Source organism: Malaclemys terrapin, chromosome 3 (genome assembly GCF_027887155.1).
Source record: "Malaclemys terrapin pileata isolate rMalTer1 chromosome 3, rMalTer1.hap1, whole genome shotgun sequence".
Lineage (NCBI taxonomy): Eukaryota > Metazoa > Chordata > Testudines > Emydidae > Malaclemys > Malaclemys terrapin.
The window spans coordinates 38,860,432-38,880,527 of NC_071507.1; the positions used below are offsets into that span (position 1 = coordinate 38,860,432).

General features: G+C 46.5%; 1 protein-coding gene across 3 annotated transcripts in view; it reads left to right on the top strand.

The window, feature by feature from the left end:
- Positions 1-20,096, top strand: part of HAAO (3-hydroxyanthranilate 3,4-dioxygenase) — an 84,816-nt gene that overhangs the window by 40,266 nt on the left and 24,454 nt on the right. For all 3 annotated transcript variants that reach the window (XM_054022545.1, XM_054022543.1, XM_054022544.1), the window contains exons 3-6: positions 3,251-3,334; positions 4,277-4,383; positions 8,456-8,545; positions 9,476-9,519. In XM_054022545.1, coding sequence (XP_053878520.1) covers positions 3,251-3,334; positions 4,277-4,383; positions 8,456-8,545; positions 9,476-9,519 — 325 coding nt within the window. The remainder of the gene's footprint in view (positions 1-3,250; positions 3,335-4,276; positions 4,384-8,455; positions 8,546-9,475; positions 9,520-20,096) is intronic.

Consider the following 20,096-nt stretch of genomic DNA (forward strand, 5'->3'; position numbering starts at 1 on the left):
TAACGTGTGGCACTGGTGGTAATACTGGGAAACTGGAGTGTCTAAGGAGATTGCTTGTGAGACTTGCGGTTAGCCAGTGGGATGAGACCGAAGTCCTCCTAGTCTGGCTGGTTTGGTTTGCCTTAGAGGTGGAAAAACCCCAGCCTTGGGCTGTAACTGCCCTGTTTTAGCAATTTGTCCTGAGTTGGCACTCTCAGTGGGGTTCCGCCAGAACCGCATTGTCACAGCTCCCTTATGTCGTCATTTGGCTGCCTGCTCTGTCCACTGCTTGTAAGATTCTGTGGAAAAGCAGCAACTTTACAACGCAGCATGGCACAAGTTCCTCTTCTCCGCCTCCTCCTCCTCCCCCTCCCTCCCAGCGCTTCCCTCACCGCCAAACTGTTTGGTGGTACTTAGGACTTTCTGGGAGGGAGGGGGAGGAGTGGGGAAATGCCACGTCTCCGCTCCTTCCCCTCCCTCCCTAAGAAAGTCCTAAGTGCCACCAAATGGGGGGTGGGGGTGGAGCGGAGACACGGCGTGCTCCGGAGAGGAGGTGGAGTGAGGGTGGGAAGAGGTGGGCCTGGAGTGGAGCGGGGACGGGAAGAGGCATGCCTGGAGCATCCCCTGGCAAAGTCAGCGCCTGTTCTTCTCGGGGGAAGCTGCTGCTGCTGCTGCGCAAGGTGCTTCCTAGCATCCTTGCCTGCAGCGGGCTGTGCCTGTGTGGGGTAAGCCAGGGGCACTTCCCAACCACAGTACAATACTGTACAGTATATAATGCCTTTTGTCTGCCCCCCAAAAATTTCCTTGGAACCTAACCCCGTGCATTTACATTAAATCTTATGGGAAAATTGGATTTGTTTAACATTGTTTCACTTAAAGTTGCATTTTGCAGGAACATAACTACAATGTTAAGTGAGGAGTTACTGTACACTATTTCAACTGGACATCCTCAAAGAATTCTAATATCTTGACGAGGCATGACTTCCCTTTACAAAAACCATGTTGACTCTTCCCCAACATATCATGTTCATCTATGTGTCTGATAATTCTGTACTTTACTATAGTTCAACCAACTTCCCAGTATTGAAGTTAGGATTACCAGCATGTAATTGCAAGGAATGCCGTTTTCAAAAATAGGCATTACATTAGCTATCCTCCAGTCATGTGGTACAGAGTCTGAATTAAAATGAGACTTTACATACTATAGTTACTAGTTCCGCAATTTTGCATTTGAGTTCCTTCAGGACACTATCTGGTCCTGGTGATTTATTACTGTTTAATTTTATCAGTTTGTTCCAAAACCTCCTCTAGTGACACCTCAATCTGAGACAGTTCCCCAGTTTTGTCACCTAAAAAGAATGGCTCAGGTGTGGGAATCTCCCTCACATCCTCTGCAGTGAAGACCGATGCAAAGAATTCATTTAGCTTCTCCTCAATGGCCTTGTATTCCTTGAGTGTTTCTTTGGCACCTTGATTATCCGTGGCCCCACTGATTGTTTGGCAGGCTTCCTACTTCTGATGTACCAAAAAAATTGCTGTTTGTTATTGTGTCTTTTGCTAGTTGCTCTTCAATTCTTTTTTTGGCCCACCTCATTATCAGTGGTCTCCAACCTTTTTTTACGTCCAAGATCACTTTTTGAATTTAAGGGCAGCCCAGGATCTACCCCACCCCTTCCCGAGGCCCTGCCCCACTCACTCCAACCCCCCTCTCTCCGTTGCTCACTCTCCCCCACCATCACTCACTTTAACTGGGCTGGGAGGGGTTTGGGGTTCTGGGCTGGGGCTGAGGGGTTCACAGTGTGGTAGGAGGCTCCAGGCTGAGCCTGGGGCAGAGAGTTGGGGTGCAGGAGGGGGCATGGGGTACTGGCTCTGGAAGAGAGTTTGGATGTAGGAGGGGGCTCTGGGCTGGGGCAGAGTGTTGTAGTGCAGGAGGGGGCATGGGGCGCTGGCTCTGGGAGCGGGGGGTCAGGGCTGGGGTTCAGGGTGCTGGTTCTGGGAGGGGGGCGCTTACCTCAGGTGGCTCCCAGGCGGTGGGTAAGTGGGGCTTGGCCCCACTCAGGCACATTGGCACCTCCTCCCCATCATGAGCTGGGCCACCCCCGTACCCTGCCAGCCAGTAGTGCACCATGTGGCCATGCCGCTCCCGGAAGGGTCCAACGTGCCTCTGCGGCCCCTGGGGGAGGCACCTGGCTCCACATGCTGCCCCTCTCTGCAGGCACCACCCCAGCAGCTCACATTGGCCACACTTCCCTTCCAGGCAGGACCAGTGCGCGGGGACCCCTGGCCCCTCCCACCACCGGCGGGGTCGCGGGGGGGCATGCTGGGAGTGGCATGGGGCCGCGGCAGGCAGGGAGCCTGTCTTAGCATCAGGCAGCACCGCTGCGGACAGAGATCATGATTGACTGGGAGAGTCTCCAGGATTTACGGGTTGGTGACCACTGGTCTATCTAGATGCATAACCTACGCACCCAGCAGGCAGTTCACCATGCGGTTCTCCTAGTCACCACAAACCCAACCATCTATATTTCTAATAATTGAATTCCTCATTACTATTACCTGTCTCTTCCTAATAACTGGGGTCTGTGCAGGAGGATACCATGACATCATCTGGAAGAAAGGTCCCAACTATGGGATAGTTCCCTTCCTCTCCAGCTTGATTTCTCCTTCCCCAAGACTTTCATCCTCCTCAACGGCACATAGGAGGTCAAAACTCAGAATGGGACCGCTTTACTGTGTTCCTGATAGTCTCAGCTATATACCTCTGTGCCTCCCTTAGCTCCTCTAGTTCAGCCACTCTGTCCTCTGGAGACCGTACTCAGTCCTGGAGGGGCATGAGTTGCTTGTATCAAATGCACACATATCCCTCCCCTCCACAAGGCAGGTAATCACACATGCTGCATTCAGTGCAATAAACCGGATAGCTCCCCACCCTGCTGATGGAATTCTGCCTGCAATATTTGTACTCTTTAAAGGTGGGGATTATTTGTTTGTTCTTTGTTTTGGGTGGGGGAGAGGGCTATCGGTCTAACTATGGAGTCTATTTGTTAAGTGTTTCTGGCTCTCATGCTCCCGCTCTACACTCTCACAAAATTCCCCTGATTGCTTTGCCACCTCCTCTGGTTGCTTAGGAGCTGGCTTTTTAAACCTCTGTCCTCCCTGAGTTAGCCCCGCCCCCTTGTCAAGAGATCCTTAAGGGCTTAGGGATCAAAGGATTGCAGGCTAGAGCCTCCTTAGTAAACTCACATGCTTTAATGTCATTTTTTCTACACAGTTATTTTACCAAGTGGAAGGAGACATGTGCTTGAAGATAATTGAAAATGGAAACCGCAGAGATATCCACATCAGAGAAGGGGAGGTAAACTGGGGTTTGTTTTCGTCATTATTGCACGTGTTAAATGACTCTCATAACAAGTATTTCAAATCAACCTTCCACTGCAGTGCAAGATAAAATAATGATCAATTAATGATTAATAATGTTTTGAATTCAATATAATAAATGCCATTCTAAAAGGTACCAAACCGCTACACAAACGATATATTGCATGTAAAATTTCAGTGAAAAGCAGCAACAACTGGGATATAAAATGGCAGCCAGACACAACACTGGAAATAGTGTGGAGGAGGAGGGAACATTTTGTCCAAGGACAATGGGGCAAATCCTTGTTCACTTATTTACAAAGTCTCAGGGTTTAACCACAGCACTAGCCTACTTAGGCAGGTAGCTGCTGGAAAACAAGTTTATTTCCAAACTGCAGTCGCAGACCCACACACAGTTTGTCTTTTTTCTGTCAGATCAAGTACCTCCTATTAGTCAGTTGGGTCTGGAGAGAACCACATGCCCTATCAGTCAACAATAAGCACTTGCCATGTTGGAGAAATAGTAATGGAGAATTAATTTAGGAATCCTGTTGTGCTAACAACAAGCTTTCCTTTAATTTCACTTACCACAGCTCAGAAATTATAGTAACTTTCTAGATCTCAGGTAGGGTGACCAGTTGGTTCTTCATTTTGATTGTCTAACAGCCACGAATGATACAGCTGGCAAGAGAGCAGCTCAATATCCGAGAAGGCAATGCCTGCAACTGAATGAAAGCTTGTCATTAACAGGACACCAGCCTGAGAAAGCTAGCAACAGCATCTGTTTTGCTGCTGGTATCAATGTGCGCTCAGTTGCCAAGAAACATCATATCAACAGCAATAGAGAATAAGCAAGAGGGTGAACCAAGGCCTGCAAAAAAGAAAATAAACCTACATGACACTGTTATATTTATTGTTTCCAATATCTTTGTCTGGGCAGATGTTTCTCCTACCTGCCAGGATACCACATTCTCCTCAGAGATATGCAAATACTGTGGGACTCGTGATTGAAAGAAAAAGGCTAAACACAGAAACAGATGGACTTAGGTGAAATATGGTTTTCTATTTTGGACATATAGTTAATCTGTTAAATTTCAAAATATGAGAATCAGTTATTGTTTCACTACAGTATTGTATTCTATTTCTTTCCTGATAAATTACCAATGGAAATTGCATGTATTTATTACCCACACACAATTTAGTAAATGGTTTAGCTAATGTGTTCTTCTTTGAAATGTCTTATATAAATATATTATATGTTTGCACTTACATACTAACTTTCATCTAAGGATCTCAGAATACTTTAAAACCATGAAACAAGCAAGGTTTACAAGATTACTGGGACACTGTATCGTTAATTTCATTTAAAAACCAAAAGATAGAGAGGTGGAGGAGTGGCGGAGTCAGGAACAGAACATATGTCTACACCTCTAACTACTAGACAAAAATCTCTACGTCAACGGTAGCTCAGAATGGCTCTGTGTTTTTCAGTGTTGCTCATTGATTTCCCATTGAAATCAGTAGACGTGTTACTGTTGACATCACTGGGAACAGGATCAAGCTTTGGTTTTTAGCCCTGATGAATTTATTAGGTGTTTAACAATGCAAGTCATAGCAGTGACTTGGGCCAATTTAGAAGGGGATTGCTGTTACTGTCTGCATAAGACTGACAGGGGCGGTCAGTTGTATGGGCCATGATGCCCGTGCGCCAGGAATATTCAGAGCACGGTCACCCGGCTCCACCAAAGTTCAGGGCTGGGTCTCTGCCTCGGCCCAGCCTGCCGCCCTTGCATGCCTCCCCCAGAGCATCTCCCGTCCCCATCTACCACCCCTGGGCAATTTAAAAGGGCCCGGGGGCCCCCGCCGCCACCACCAGCAGCGCAGCGGGGCTAAAGCGGCTTCCTGCCCGCCCTCACTCCGCACGGTGTGCCACTCCAGGAAGTGGCCAGTACGTCCCTGCGGCCCCTGGGGGCGGGGTATCTCTGTGCGCTGCCCCCGCCCCGAGCGCCAACTTTGCCATTGGAACGGCAGCAAATGGGAGCTGTGGGGGTGGTGCCTGCGAGCAGGAGTGCACGGAGACCCCCAGACCCCCCAGCTAGGAGCCGCTGCCACAGGGGTGTTAGGGTCACTTTCGGGAGCCGTCCAAGGTAAGCACAGCATCCCTCACCCCCTCCCGCACCCTAACCTCCTGCCCCAGCCCAGAGCCCGCACCCTGCACCCAAACTCCCTCCCAGAGCCCGACCCCTCACCCTCGCACAGACCCAAACTCCCTCCCACAGCCCACCCCCGCACTCCCACCTGCACCCCAACTCCCTGCCCCAGCCCAGAGCCCTCACCATGCACCTAAACTCCCTCCCAGAGCCTGCATCCCTTACCCCCTCCTGCACCCAAACTCCCTTCCAGAGCCCAAACCCCCCTGCACCTAAACTCCCTCCCAGAGCTTGAGGCAGGTGTGTGTGCATGGGGGGGAGGGGGAGACTTGGACCCGTTCTGGGCACCACCAAAAATTATACAAACCTGCCGCCCCTGAAGACTGACCAAGCTGAGTTTTCAGCTATTCATGTGATTTACAGAAGACTTAAACAATAGCAGTAACAGAGTTATCCGTTTTTTTCATTAGCTACATTCAGGAAAACATGACATTGAAGAGCTGTGATCTTTCTATTGGGGCATGTCACAGTAGCCAAAATAACTCCCTATAGTAGATATGCTGAGCCAGAGGAATAAATTTGTTCAAATGGGAAGTCTAGAGAAAGAAAAAAGAACTGAGAATAGCAGCTTTCAGAAAGTCACCTGAATGGATTCTGAGTTACGGGCACACCCAATATACTTGAAATACTGTTCAGCTACAGCACTGTATCTTCCTTTCAAAACAGCTCAGAGTCATATGCATTTATAAAAAAAGTCACTTGGTTTATTTCCAGAAACCAAAGATATATTGAACTGGAAACACAATAGACTAATACTTGAGGAAACCTTGTATATTTGTACTTTAAAACTGAAGTTCTTCACCAACATTAAATAGAATCACCTTTCCTGGTTAAAATTTCTGCTTCCCAGATGTAATCTGTAAATGTTAGAGAGGGGGCATATGGTTTCTAAGAAGCTCATGTAGAGTTGTTGATTCTGATATATTCTTGCTTTCATAACCAGTGGAGAAATAAAAGGAATAAAAAACCAGCATCTTGTTTGCAATTGGCAAACTAAATTGTATTGAAGTACACTTTTCAGTAAATAGCTACTCTAACAAATAATGCAGATTGCATGTTTAGTGCCTGTATGGGTAATCAGTAAAACCTTAATTATAAGAAAGTGGTCATTGTCACTGCCAACCAGTGACAGAAATCAAGAGTAGGAATTTACAGTCCAGTATTTGATGCGTTTAACATGGATCTCACTTTCACTAGTCTAATATTCCCAGGCACCAGATCTCACTTTTGAGGCTGCACTGGAATTAAGTTTAATCGTAACACCGAATTTTTTCACAAGGTTTTTATATAAATTAAAAGTGTTCTGGCAAAGAAACAATCAAGCAAAGCTAGAAATTCAAAGTAGCCAACCCCCCAGGCTATTTCTAAATCCCTGTTAAGTTTATTAGGCACAGCACTATCCATAAAGGGCTTGTCTACCCTGCCCCACAGCTCAGACTACAGGGGTGTGAATAGCAGCGTGCACCAAAGTGGTGTTCTGTAACACCCCCATGCGGCTGCTGTGGGTGTGAATTGAAAGGTTCCTAGTTTGCGTTAATTTAATTCTCTTCAAACGGGCCTTCAAATATGGGAGCCAGAGAGCTTGGCTACACTTGCGAGTTACAGCGCATTAAAAGAGCCCCATGCGCACTAACTCACTACCCGTCCACACTGACAAGGCACGTAGAGCACTCTGACTCCATGGCTAGAGCACTCCTGGTACTCCATCTCGGCGAATAGAATAATGTTTGATGCGCCCTGCTGGAGCACCCCAGCGTCAGTGTGAATGAGGTGTTACATTACTGCGCTCTGATCAGCCTCCAGAAACGTCCCATAATCCCCTTAAGTCAAGTGGCCACTCTTGTCACTGTTTTGGATATGGCCTTTGAAAGCTCCATTTGACAGCCGGCTGCTTATCTGCTCCGAGACAGAGCAACCCATTACTGTGGAATGCTGTGTGAGAGAGAGAGAGAGGTCGGGGGGAAGGGGAGCTCTGCTGCTGTCTGAACTTACAAGACAGCATGCTGACATGCTCTTAGCCCCCCCCCCAACCCACTCTCTCACTCCCCCCACATACACACAACACACTCCCTGTCACACTCCACTCCACCCCACCCCCATTTGAAAAGTATGTTGCAGCCACTTGCATGCTGGAATAGCTACCACAATGCACTGCTCTCTGTGGCCATTGCAAGAGCTGCTAATGTGGCCACACCAGTGCGCTGGCAGCGTGGACAGATTGAACCGCTTTCCCTACTGCGCTCTATGAAGGCTGGTTTAACTCACAGTGCTCTACATCTGCAAGTGTAGCCATGCCCTAACTCATTCCCACAAGAAACACCCGAGGAACCTAAACAACCTGACTCCAGGGCAGTTTCCCATTCATGGATCACTAAGCAGAGATAGGCACTTAAATCCAGGCTACTGGAAGGAGCCTATCTCTGTGAGAGGGGCAGGGCTTACCACACACCCGTCTCCTCAGCATCTCCCTCAGCTATCTTAGACAGCTGCCCACCTAGCATGTTGGCTTTTTGTGAATTGCTTTCTTAGGTGCCTCTCTCTCACCGTTCACTGTATAGGGAAGCCAGACACCTAACTGCTTTGTGGATCCCAGTGTTGTTCCTGTGATTTTTTTTAGGTGCCTAGAAGTTAGCCACCATGACACTCAGTGCTGCAATACCTCAGTCCCTTTGTGGCGCCCACTCTCCGTGACTTATCCAAGGTTGCTCCGCAAGACTGTTAGAGCCGAAAATAGGACCGAAGAGTCCTGACTCTCCATGCTAGCCACTAGAAAACACTGTCCCTCTAATGCACTGTACTTATTAATAAAATATAGTTCATTGCATTAACTCTAAAGATGCTATTTTTTTTTTTTTTAGAAAATAACCATTATGCAATGGAATGATTTACTAATGTTGTTACTTTGTCAGATATTATGTTGGAGAATCAACCAACGTCCTGTTTGAAAGATGGTTTCATTGTGAGGATCTTGGCACACAACTTATACCGATAATCCAAGAGTAAGTCTGTATTTACTTTTCTGTTTATGCTGCATTTTGAATAGTGTTAACTGTAATATTAGTCACCATCCTACAAAGAGAACCTCTGGCACGGTAGTGAGCATGCACAATTGCCACTGAAGTGGATCAGAGTCGTGTGTGTACCACACCTTACAGAATTATACCTTGTGCAGAGCACTGGACCAAGATAGAGCATGGGGAGATGTTTAATGTAACAGAAATTAAGTTTCATTGTAACACTGAATTGATGTTAGCGCTGTGCCTAATAACCTTTTGGGGATGTAGAACGAGCCTGGGGGCTTGGCTACTTTGACTTTCTAGCTCTGCTTGTTTGACTGTTTTTGTTTGCCTGAACTTTTAAAATACAGAGAGAAACCTTAAAAATACAAAAACAAAAAAAACCCACCACAGTTCCTTCCTGAAACTAATTCTTTGGAATTGCAGGTAAGACTAAAAAGGCCTGCTCACTTCCACTGGGGTATTATTAATGGATAATCAGTGTTTTGCTAAACTTGCTCGAGCATGTGAAAGCAAATGTCTCCAGGCAACATGTAAACTTGTCCATTGATGTAAGTGAGTTGCTGTCTTCTCGTAAAGGGTGAACAACTAGCAGGGCAAGCTTTGTATTAGGATGGCAAGGCAGTCGCCTAGAGCTGCAGAACATGAAGTCAGCAAAATGTTTAGTGACTATTGTATGAATGACTTTGGGTTGTAAAGTGCCTTAGGGCCAAATCCTCTACTGGTGAAATTGGCATAGCACAATTGAAGTCAATGAAGCTATGTTTAGTTACACCAACTGAGGATCTGACCTTATCTATTTTGCAGATTGCTTATGGTAGTACACAACTTCATAGGCTATGTTGCTACATAATCTCAGCCTTCAAAATGTGAACATTAGGTTTTAGTAATGTTTAATGTTTATTATTGCAGGTTTTTCAGCTCAACACAATATCACACTGGAAAACCAAATCCAGGTAATGAAATGACTGTCCCAATTACAAAATTAATTTACATCTGATTAATTAAGCAGCAATGATTTTAACTGAATTAAAATTATTTTACTAAAAGGAAGTTCTGTTTTTCCTTTCTCGCTGCTTCTGTAAATGAAAGTTACTTTGGAAGGAAAAATAGCAATTCTCTTTCCCTGCACCAGAGACAAGAAAAATGCATATGTATGAGCGGCATAAGTACCTAGTCTGCTCATGCGAGGACATCAGAATGAATGATGTAGAGAATTATATAGTGCAAGATCTAAGAAACTCTGTTATGCTTCCACACTGTTTGAGCACCATGCAAGCCAGAGTGAGTTTTAGTAAATCAAATCACCACACTGCACTGTTATTTCTCCTCCTTTACACAGGATTGTGTATTTTATCCACACTCAGAGTAGGGTTGCCAACTTTCTACTTGCACAAAACCGAACACCCTTGCCCTGCCCCCCCTTCTCACTCCATCCCTCCTCCCTCTGTCACTCGCTCTCCCGACCCTCATGCACTCGCTCATTTTCACCGGACTGGCTCATGGGATTGGGGTGTGGAAAGGGGTGCGGGTTCTGGGGTGGAGCCAGAAAGGAGGAGTTCAGGGTGCAGGAAGGGGCTCCAGGCTGAGGCAGTGGGTTGGGATCGAGCCTGCCTTAGCCCTGCTGACCGTATTTTTAATGGGCTGGTCAGCAGAGCTGACTGTAGCCACGAGGGTCCCTTTTTGTTGAAAAACAGACACCTGGCAAGCCTGTCTGAGAGAAAGGGCACTTACTCTCTGGTCACTCAGGGCCTGATCCAAATCCCATTGAAGTACAGTGGCTTCACTAGGCCTTAGATCAAGCCCCAGTGCTGATTGCAGTTGTGTTGCCCTAGAGTGGGTACTTAAGTCACTAATCTGTTCAAGTCAGCCCTCGGGTTGGAGTGCAAATCACTTCTCTTTGAGGCCCCCCAGCAACCCAGAGAGAGGTAGCTATGCAGACCTAACTCCCAATGTATTCAGTGCTAGGTTGAGGGATGAATACTTCCATTGCCAAGCTACTGCCTCTCAGGGAGGTGGATTAAATACAGTGACAGGAAAACTGCTACAGCTGTAGTGCTACCCCTGTGCCGCTGTAGCATTTTAACTATAGACATAGGCTTAGAGAGTATGAAAACTTTGCATAAAGAGTATTGTATCTGACCCTGAAAAAAGTAACAGAGGGTCCTGTGGCACCTTTAAGACGAACAGAAGTATTGGGAGCATAAGCTTTCGTGGGTAAGAACCTCACTTCTTCAGATGCAAGTCTGACCCTGTAATGGAATGCTAAACTGTATTCTACCATTCAGCCATTAGGTGGTGTCACATGTAACATACCTTATCTGAGGTAGTAATAGCTAGAATAAGCACAGCATTGAAAGATCTTATAATGAACACATCTCTGGTGTTTCCCGGAGAAGGAAGCTCTGTAGACCTATGTGATACAAGGGCCTGACCTGAAACTTACCATGTACAAGAGCTACATGACAGACCCAGCATCAGTATTGTGTTCTCATGTACTCCTGGCAAGTGGGTTTCTGACAGAGGAGGGCTCCATGCTTTCATGGGAAGCAAATTTTGTCTTCCCAAAAGCTCATGAGCTACTTACCTCATAGTATAAACAAACCAGTTTATTCTAACACAGGTGTCTCCCAGTCCCCAACAGGTACAGACTGTAGAGCTGGGATCTAGGGTAGTCTGGCCTTGTGGTTAAAGCACTGGATTAGGATTTAGAAGATGTGTGCGCAATTCCAGATCTGTCACAGGATTCCTGTGTGATTTTGGGCAAATCACTTAATCTCTGTGTCTCGCTTCCCAATCAGTAAAACGAGGATTGTTTTTCTCCCATTCTTTGCCTGTTTGTCTATTTAGACAGTAATCTCTTTAAGGCAGAGACTCTCTCTCAATTTATACTTGTATAGTGCCTATCACAACGGGGGCCTAATTTCAATTGGGACCTCTAGGTGATATTGTAATAAAATAATATCCCCAATCTCACACACCGTCCATTCTTGGTAATTGTAATGATTCCCAATAAACACAAGTAAGATATATTTGAGCAAATCCCTTCCCCATCAGAACTGGGAGGTTGTAGCTCAGGAACAAGTGAATTATATTGATCAGGAAAAAAAAAATGTAGAATACTAAATATTAACATTGGCAGTATTTTCACAGAAAGTAAGAACCACAGGCTAGACTGTCACATGCCATAATATTTCTTGAAGGTTTGCACGTAGAACTGCAAGAAATTGTTACTTAAATCTAGCAAGGAAGATCTTTCTTCTGTTGCTGTTCAAAAGTCCTCCAAAGCCCAGGAGTCTAGGGAGAGTTTAATTAGAGCCAAAGGAGATATTTTCAAGAAAAAAAAAATTAAGCACTTAAGCGTATTACATTTGTTCTGAGCTCATTACATCTTTTTTCCCCTGAATGGTTTCCCACTTGGATTTAGCAACTGAATCCAGAATACAAATATTTTCACTGTTTTTTGGCTTTGCTCTTGCCCCAAGTAAAAGGCAATCAGAAAAAGTCTGTGCAGAATTTCAGCCTGGTAAACAGCTCAGTGCTCCTGATCTGCGATTCTCAGAGACAGTAATAAACAGAAGCTTCCAGAAACAGCTTCTGTTGTGCAAAAAAAGCCACACATACCACTGAACTCCCATTAAACTCTGCACAAAGCCATACTGAGGGTTGGGTAAGCTAGTAACAAAAAGTCCGCTGATGGAGAATGTACCCTCCCAGAGGAAGTGGGCTGTAGTCCACGAAAGCTTATGCTCTAATAAATTTGTTAGTCTCTAAGGTGCCACAAGTACTCCTGTTCTTCCTCCCAGAGCTGTGATTTTCTCTGGGATCTATAATTTTCTCTCCGTGGTGCAATTCAAGGATCAGCATAAGATGCGTGCAGTATGCAAAGCCAATTTAAGCCCCAGGTACTTAAGTGGTCCACAAATCTTGCGCTGGTCCTGGGCAAAGGGGTGTATTTCAAGCAAGGCGAGCAGTCTGTTTCTAAGTCAGCAGCAATAAGGCTTCAGCAAAAGCTCTCTCAGCCTCATCTCCACGAGTCCCAGCTGTTCCAGAACCTCTGCAGAGAGACAGAGAAATAGAAAAGGTAAAAGCAGCAAGAAAAAAATCATCAGAGAAAGTCCTGATAGCAGCTCTCTCATACAGGAAAGCTATGAATGGAGTCAATCACTCCATAACTATTTTTGTCTTGAGATAAGTTTTCTCTAGGTTATTTATGTATTTTGGGCCAATTTTTGGCCTCAGTTACACTAAGGCAATCCTACTGAAATCAGGATTTACAAAGGTACATGCAAGGGTAAAAATAACCCTTTGGGATAAATTTTAAAAGAATGTCTACATCTGTGTGTGCAGTAAGTGAGCAAAATTATGCACGCAAGAAACTGTGCAGGTGCCTGTCTAAATTGGCCTTGAAAATGGCTCACACATTTTTGCATGCAGACCTCAGGCCTCCTTCCGTGAAACCACTTGTTACATTGCTTTACACTAACCTAAAGTTTTTCCATATGGTGATAAAAGCTGGGTTGCCCACCCCTTATGTAAACAAGAACCCCTCCTCTTATTTCTATGTACCTGTAACCCACACTCCTCCTGGGTGTGGTGTTCTGTCCCCTCTCGTGGCACTGAGACCACTGAGAGAGAGAAAGAGTGAGAGAGAGAGAGAGAGAGAGAGTGTGTGAGTGAGTGAGTGAGTGTGTGTGAGAGAGAGAGAGAGAGAAATGAGTCTGCCGTAGCTAATAGGCAGTTGGCTTTTAGCTCAGGCAGTCGAGCTCATGCACTAAGCTCCAGAGATCCCCGGTTCAATCCCGTCCGCCAACGACCGGGGTCTGTTAGCGTTACATAACTTTAGAGCCCTCATGACCAAGATGGAGTCTGTTCTGCAGGCAGCTCTGGCCAAGAGAATGCGCGTGCAGGAATGCAGCAGGAAAAATCCCTTCCGCCCCAGGGGCACCTGTTTCAAACCCCCCAGAGTGAACACACCCACCCACCAGAAAAGTACAATGGATATAAGAAAGGGAAATATTTATTTACAGAGGGATGAGAGGAGAAAATCAACAAGGGGAAATATAGGGGGAGCAGTAAAAGAGGGTTGCATCCAAACCAAGGCCCCGTGGTAGCACAGTGAGAAAGGAGCAGACACCGAGCAATGTGTCTGCACACAGAGTTCAGGAGGCCTGAGCAAAGTTCCAGTCCAGTGGTGAGTCTTGGGTGCTCCTGGTCACCCTCGGCACCAGTAAACTTTCCCCAACAAACCCCTCCGGTGCCCTCTTCTGCCGCTCTCTGCAAAGCCACACAGAGCAACCACTTCCCCACTTAACTAGCTAGCAGCTTCCCTCCTTGTTCCCAATGCAGTCACGCCCCAGTACTCAGACCCATGGCAGCTCTGGGCAGCCGTGATACTGGGTCCAGCTCTGGCCTGTCCTTCTCGGGCGATTCCGCCCTGGCACAGTGCTCCTGGCTCCTGTCCTGGGATGTCCCTGATCTAGGGTGACCAGATCACTGACAGGAAATATCAGGACGTGGGCAGGGGGGGGGGGGGGGGGGGGGGGAGAGGGCAAAAAAAAAAAAAAAGTCATTTTGCAGGTGCCGGGGGAATTAGCAGGCCCCGGCCGCATCGCAGCCGCTGGGCCCCCCCCCAAGGTCCCGGGCACATGCGGAACGTCCCGCCACCCCGCGGGGAAGGAGCCGCTGGAGCGAGAGGCGCGGGGCTCCGGACCCCAGCAGCGGCAGGGGAGAGCGGCTCAGGGCTGCGCGAGTGGGCACGTAAAGTTTATCGGCTGGGGGGGAGCCCCGGCTGGCTCCTCGCCCTGCCCTGTAGGGGGGTAGCGTCCCTGCCCCGCGCCAGCATGTTTCGCCGGCCGCCGCAGGCCAGGTAAGGAGCCGAATCCCTCCCTCCCTCCTCGTCCTGGCTCCTCAGCTGAGCGGCATTCCTCCTCCCTCCCAGGCTTGCAGCTGTAATGTGGCGCAAGCCTGGAGGGAGGGGGTGGTGGCTGGCTTCCAGTTCCTGGAGCTGGTGAGTACGGGCACCGGGCGGGCAAGGGGGGCTGCTCCCCCAGGAGGGCGACGGGGGGGCTCAGCTGAGGAGCCAGGATGAAGGGGGGGGGACTCGGCTCCTTACCTGGCCTGCAGCGGCCGGCGCAACATGCTGGCGCGGGGCGGGGACGCTACCCCCCTACAGGGGTGAGGAGCCGGCCAGGGTCCCTCCCAAGCCAATAAACTTTACATGGCCACTCATGCGGCCCCAAGCCGCTCTCCCCCGCCGCTGCTGGGGTCCAGAGCTAACCCCCCGTCTCCCTCCTGGGGGAGCAGCTCCTTTGCCAGTCCCCCCTGCCCGCCCGGTGCCCCTACACACCAGCTCCAGGAACTGGAAGCCAGCCACCACCCCCTCCCTCCAGGCTTACGCCGCCATTACAGCAGCAAGCCTGGGAGGGAGGAGGAATGCCACATGCATGGGGAAGAGGCGGGGCCAGGGCGGGGATTTGGGGAGGGAGCCAATGGGGGAAGGAAGGGGCGGAGTCGGTGGGGGGGGTGCGAGAGCCCTTCCGGGAGGGCAAAATTGCTTGTTTGTCCAGTGTCCTGACCGCACATCGGTCAGGATGCGGGACAAACAAGCAAATATCGGGACAGTCCCGATAAAATTGGGACATCTGGTCACCCTACCCTGATCGGCCGCCCTGTCCTTCCCAGGCTTCAGGCAGGTTCTCTGCTGCTTCACTTTGTGAGGGCCTGTGGGCTGCAGCCCTTCTCTCTCCGGAGCTCCAGAGCCACCCTGGAGTTTCCCTCCTTTCTCTCACTGCTCCTCCTGCCCCCGTAGGAAAAGGATTTAAAGGGGCCATGTTTGTTCTCTAAACCCCAAAGGGGTTACATCTAGAATTAAACATGTTTTTAAAAAACCCATGATTTGGGGTCAAGGAAAGGTTTCAAATACATTTGTTTTATTATCACAGTCATGATATGTGGAACTGTAAGTGCCAAAATAACCATGGGAGTTTATGCACTTGGGATTTCCAGCTGGAAGCCAAAGTGCCAGAAATCTCATCAAAAAACCTGATCATGTGACAGTGCTATCCCAGTTTTGCAAACTCAGAAAGTTCAGATCTGTTCAATAAGCTTCAGATAATCATCCGAGACCTCGGATACCTATTTGAACCAAACCCAAATGAAGGGCATGTCTACATAGTGCATTTGTCTGCACCAGAGGGCTGTAAATTCTAGTGCGCACTAGCATGTCGCACACTAACTGGCCCATGTAAACCCTGCTGGCCTGCACTAAAATTCCCTAGTGCACGGTAATGTAGTCCTGTTTCAAACAATATCATATTAACATGCACTTGGGAACTTTTAGTGTGCACCAGCAGATTCCACATGGGCTACTTAGTGTGTGACATGTTAATGTACACTAGAATTTACACTCCTCTGGTGTAGACCAATGTACTGTGTAGACAGGCATTTGGTGTTTGCTAATCACTAGTAATGGCCAGCAATGGTTGTGCCTGAAAAGCTTCAGAGATTTGGTTTACAAAAGTAAACAAAGGTTCAGAAGCTTATCTAGTGTTCCCTGAAATGATCCACACTTAAAATCTGGGCTCAAAAATTTATGCCAACCGACTCTCTAAGACATCTGGTACCTGTTTCCAGGTGGGATGGAAATTTTGTCAGAATTTCCTCAGAGAATTTAGGTGCTTCCATTTCCAGAAAGGGGAGAAACCCCCTAAAGTTTAATGAACTTCACTAAAGGGCTTTATGAGGACATCATCATGGCTACAGAACAGGGGTCGGCAACCTTTCAGATGTGGTGTGCCAAGTCTTCATTTATTCACTCTAATTTAAGGTTTCGTGTGCCAGGAATACATTTGAACGTTTTTAGAAGGTCTCTTTCTATAAGTCTATAATCTATAACTAAACTATTGTATGTAAAGCAAATAAGGTTTTTAAAATGTTTAAGAAGCTTTGTTTAAAATTAAATTAAAATGCAGAGCCCACCGGACCGGTGGCCAGAACCCAGGCAGTGTGAGTGCCACTGAAAATCAGCTCACGTGCCGCCTTTGGCATGCGTGCCAGAGGTTGCCTACCCCTGCTATAGAAGAATATAGTACAAAGAGCCTGGTTCTGCTGTCACATCACATACACAACTTCCATTGTTCCAGTGCATGGAACAACTGCAGTATTGGCTTCAAAGCCTGGTTAGTACATAACCAAATCTTTGCTCTTGGTAATCACTCAGCATAGCGAAAACAAAACAAAAAAATATATTAACGAGTATGAAATGTTGTGTGCTTTACTCATCAAGTTAGGGTGGATAAGATATAATGTAGTCTAAGGCCTGGTCTACACACAAATTTGCACTGGTTTAACTAAAAGTATTATATAAATTATAGATGTGAGCTAAACCAATGTAAGACAGATTTAAACCAACATGAGTGTCCACATTACAAAGCTGCATTTGTTTAACATCATACCTTTTGTTAATCTGGTGCAATTTTTGTGCTTAGACAAGCGCTAATACCTTGGAGTGAATCTTGCGCCAGTAGAGCATGAAATCAAACAAGTCAAGAGGGGTGCAATCCTGTTCTCAGCAGGCACAGCCCGGTTATATGTTATGCAACAGGCCGCCTGATTTACAGCAAGGACTATTTCCAGGACATCATCCTTAGAAACATTAAGACTTAGCACACATAAATTTAAGTGCAATTATCAGTTAATTGAAAATAAAAAATAAATAAAGAGAGCTAAATAAGAAAGATAACTGGCCAGTGGACAGTTTATTGGTTCAATTAAATGAAAACTGTACAACTTTAAAAAAAAAATCAAACTCCAAAGGGAAGAATTCTGCTGTGTTACATCAAATAAATCTAGAGTAACTCTGTTCAAGTTCATCAGATTTGCACTTGTGTAACTCAGGAAAATATGTTAAAGATCATAGTTGAGCCAACTGAAATATACAAAAACAAGTTTTCCTATGGAAATTGTATTTTCCAGTGTTATGCTCATACTGTATATGCAAAAAAAACTATAAAGTAATATTAAAAACAGCTTGTACCAATATCCTACATTTTCCTTTTCCGCACCCTAAAATAACCCCACTTTAATCCCATATAAACACTTAAAAAAATTTAAAATGATCCAGATGTTGAAAACATTAATCCTGACAATCTTTTGGCTCTGAAGCAGTTTAAGATAATGATTGCTTGGCTATTACACTAATGGAGGAAGGAGAGGGGAGTTAAAAGGCCACCAACACATTGGGCTGGATTACTCAATTCTCTTCTGTGACCAGTTAATCCTCTCTCATTGTCTAATATATGAGCTCAAAACAGTGACTGAAGTGTGCAGATGTTTAAAAAGTGGCTTTGCTGCTGGGAACACCCACGTCTCTGCATATTGTGCAAGTCCCAGCCAAGCAGCACTCAAGTTGGGCTAGTTAAACTCACACCAGTAATCACTTTTCTGGGGTGGATTAAAACTAGTTGGGGCCATGAAAACTTCAGAATTCTGTGAGATATTATCTATTCAACCCCTGCCTATAATTCAGACCTGGTCTCTTTTCGCATCTTCCCCCACTCTCTCCGCTCTGGCAAAGATACTAGCCTCAGTACCCCTTTCACCTCTTTTGTCCATAGTCCCCCCCCACACACACACACACCCCTTCATCTACACTGCCCCTTCTTCTTGGAACTCTCCCCCAAACCTGTTTGCCATGCCAGCTCCCCTAGCCACATTCAGTCCCTCCTAAAACTCATGAATGCTGCACAGTCAACAATAAGTAGAAGGAATGAACTGGACCCTCTAAATATGTACATGCTTTACCAAGTAATCATGTGATCTTGCTGTCCCCCTTGTCCTTTCCTTCCCCTCCCCTTTCTCCTGCCCTGGTGTGTATCTGTCCCTTACTAGTAGCGGCATGTGCAACCAGGACTTTGCTTTTCTGGGCAGGAACTGTTTTGTAACTAGCACACTTCTGGGCACTTGGAAAAATAATAAATGTCTAAATAAGAAATCCTATAGGAAGAGTCAAAGTGTCTATAGATACGATAGATTTTTCTACTAAATTCTATAGGACTTTTCCAATAAGGCGGGCAGACATAATGCTAGTGCTAGTGCACTGTCCCTCCTAATGCCCTACAGGGGGCATGAAATATGTGACCATACCAAACCCCTTATCCTACCCCTCCATCTGGCTGCACCTGTGGGGGCAGGCTGCACCATTCACAGTAATAGCGCAGCATGCAAACTGAGCAGCTCTAGAAGAGACAGACAATCTGCTGCTAAGCAAACAGACACTTCTTCATGGAGGCTTGGCCTCATGCCACGTTTGCAGGTTTGTTCAGTTATTGGTAAGCAAAAAAAAAATCTAATTTTTAAACGTCAAGAATGTATTTTGCTTCCACTTTCCCATTGTTCAAAAATGGCTAAAAGGATTCACTTCACATTAAAAAAACAGTAAGTCTAAAGTTCAGTTCTAAAAAGAGCTGAGACTGAACAGAGTCTGAGTCCTAGAGGAAATTCTTTTCACAAAGATATGAGCATGAGAAGACAAGGTGTTTGAATGGAGTGCCAGATGTCAGTCTACCTGTAGCATTCTGGCTGCAAGAGCTAACAGAAGCACAGTTTAAAAGACAGAATGTAAATTAACCCCAGTCACCCCTTCTTTTTAGGTATGTCATAAAACTGGGAGTCATGTGACCTGGTGGCTCATCAACTGACTGTATGTATGGCGGGGGCAAGCCATTTAATCATTCAATAGTGGGCCACCAATTTCGGATGCCCAGTTTTAAAAATCTAGGTGACAAACTGGGTACCCAAAATGGTGGCATCCATAATTAATAATGTAAAGGTTGGAATCTTTCTGAGCCTTTGAGACGAGTGGGAGACTGTCCACGGATCAGGGCTGATGAATAGGTTTCCTATCTGTAAAGTAAGGATCATGCTTACCTTAGCCCCAGGCATCTGGGAGGGTGAAATTCATTGCTGTATGTAGAGCACTTGGCAGGTGCTATCAAAATGCAAAATATTTCTATCAAAACAAGCCTGTGTGTAGTTTGTTGATTTAAAAAAAAAAAACACTTATTTACACATCAAGAAGTTCAGTAGAGTGCAATTTTTAATTAAGAGCTAAATGGTGGCTTTGTCACGGTCCCCAGACAAGGAGCAGCATGTTGTTGCACTGTCCTAGGAAGCAGATTGTGACTCATTGATTCACAGTCTGCCTCCCAGTTTTCCCCGCCTCCAGCCATGTGCTAGGCCTATACCTGGCACTGTATAGTCCCGGAGCATGTCAGTGTAGCAGAGCTGATTAGTGCATAGGGGAGGAGGGAGGGACCAAGGCTCCACCGCTTCACTCCACACCCCATATGGTGGCGGGGATGTAGAAGCTCTATGGAGCCTGCTCTCCCCACCATGAAGCTACCCACAATATGTGCAGCCAACATATGGGAATAAATGGTCATATTCTCCTGCATAGACCCAAAGGATGGGCCATGATTGTCCTAAATTAAGGACATAGGAGAGTAATTTTTTAAATCGAGTTACACCAGGG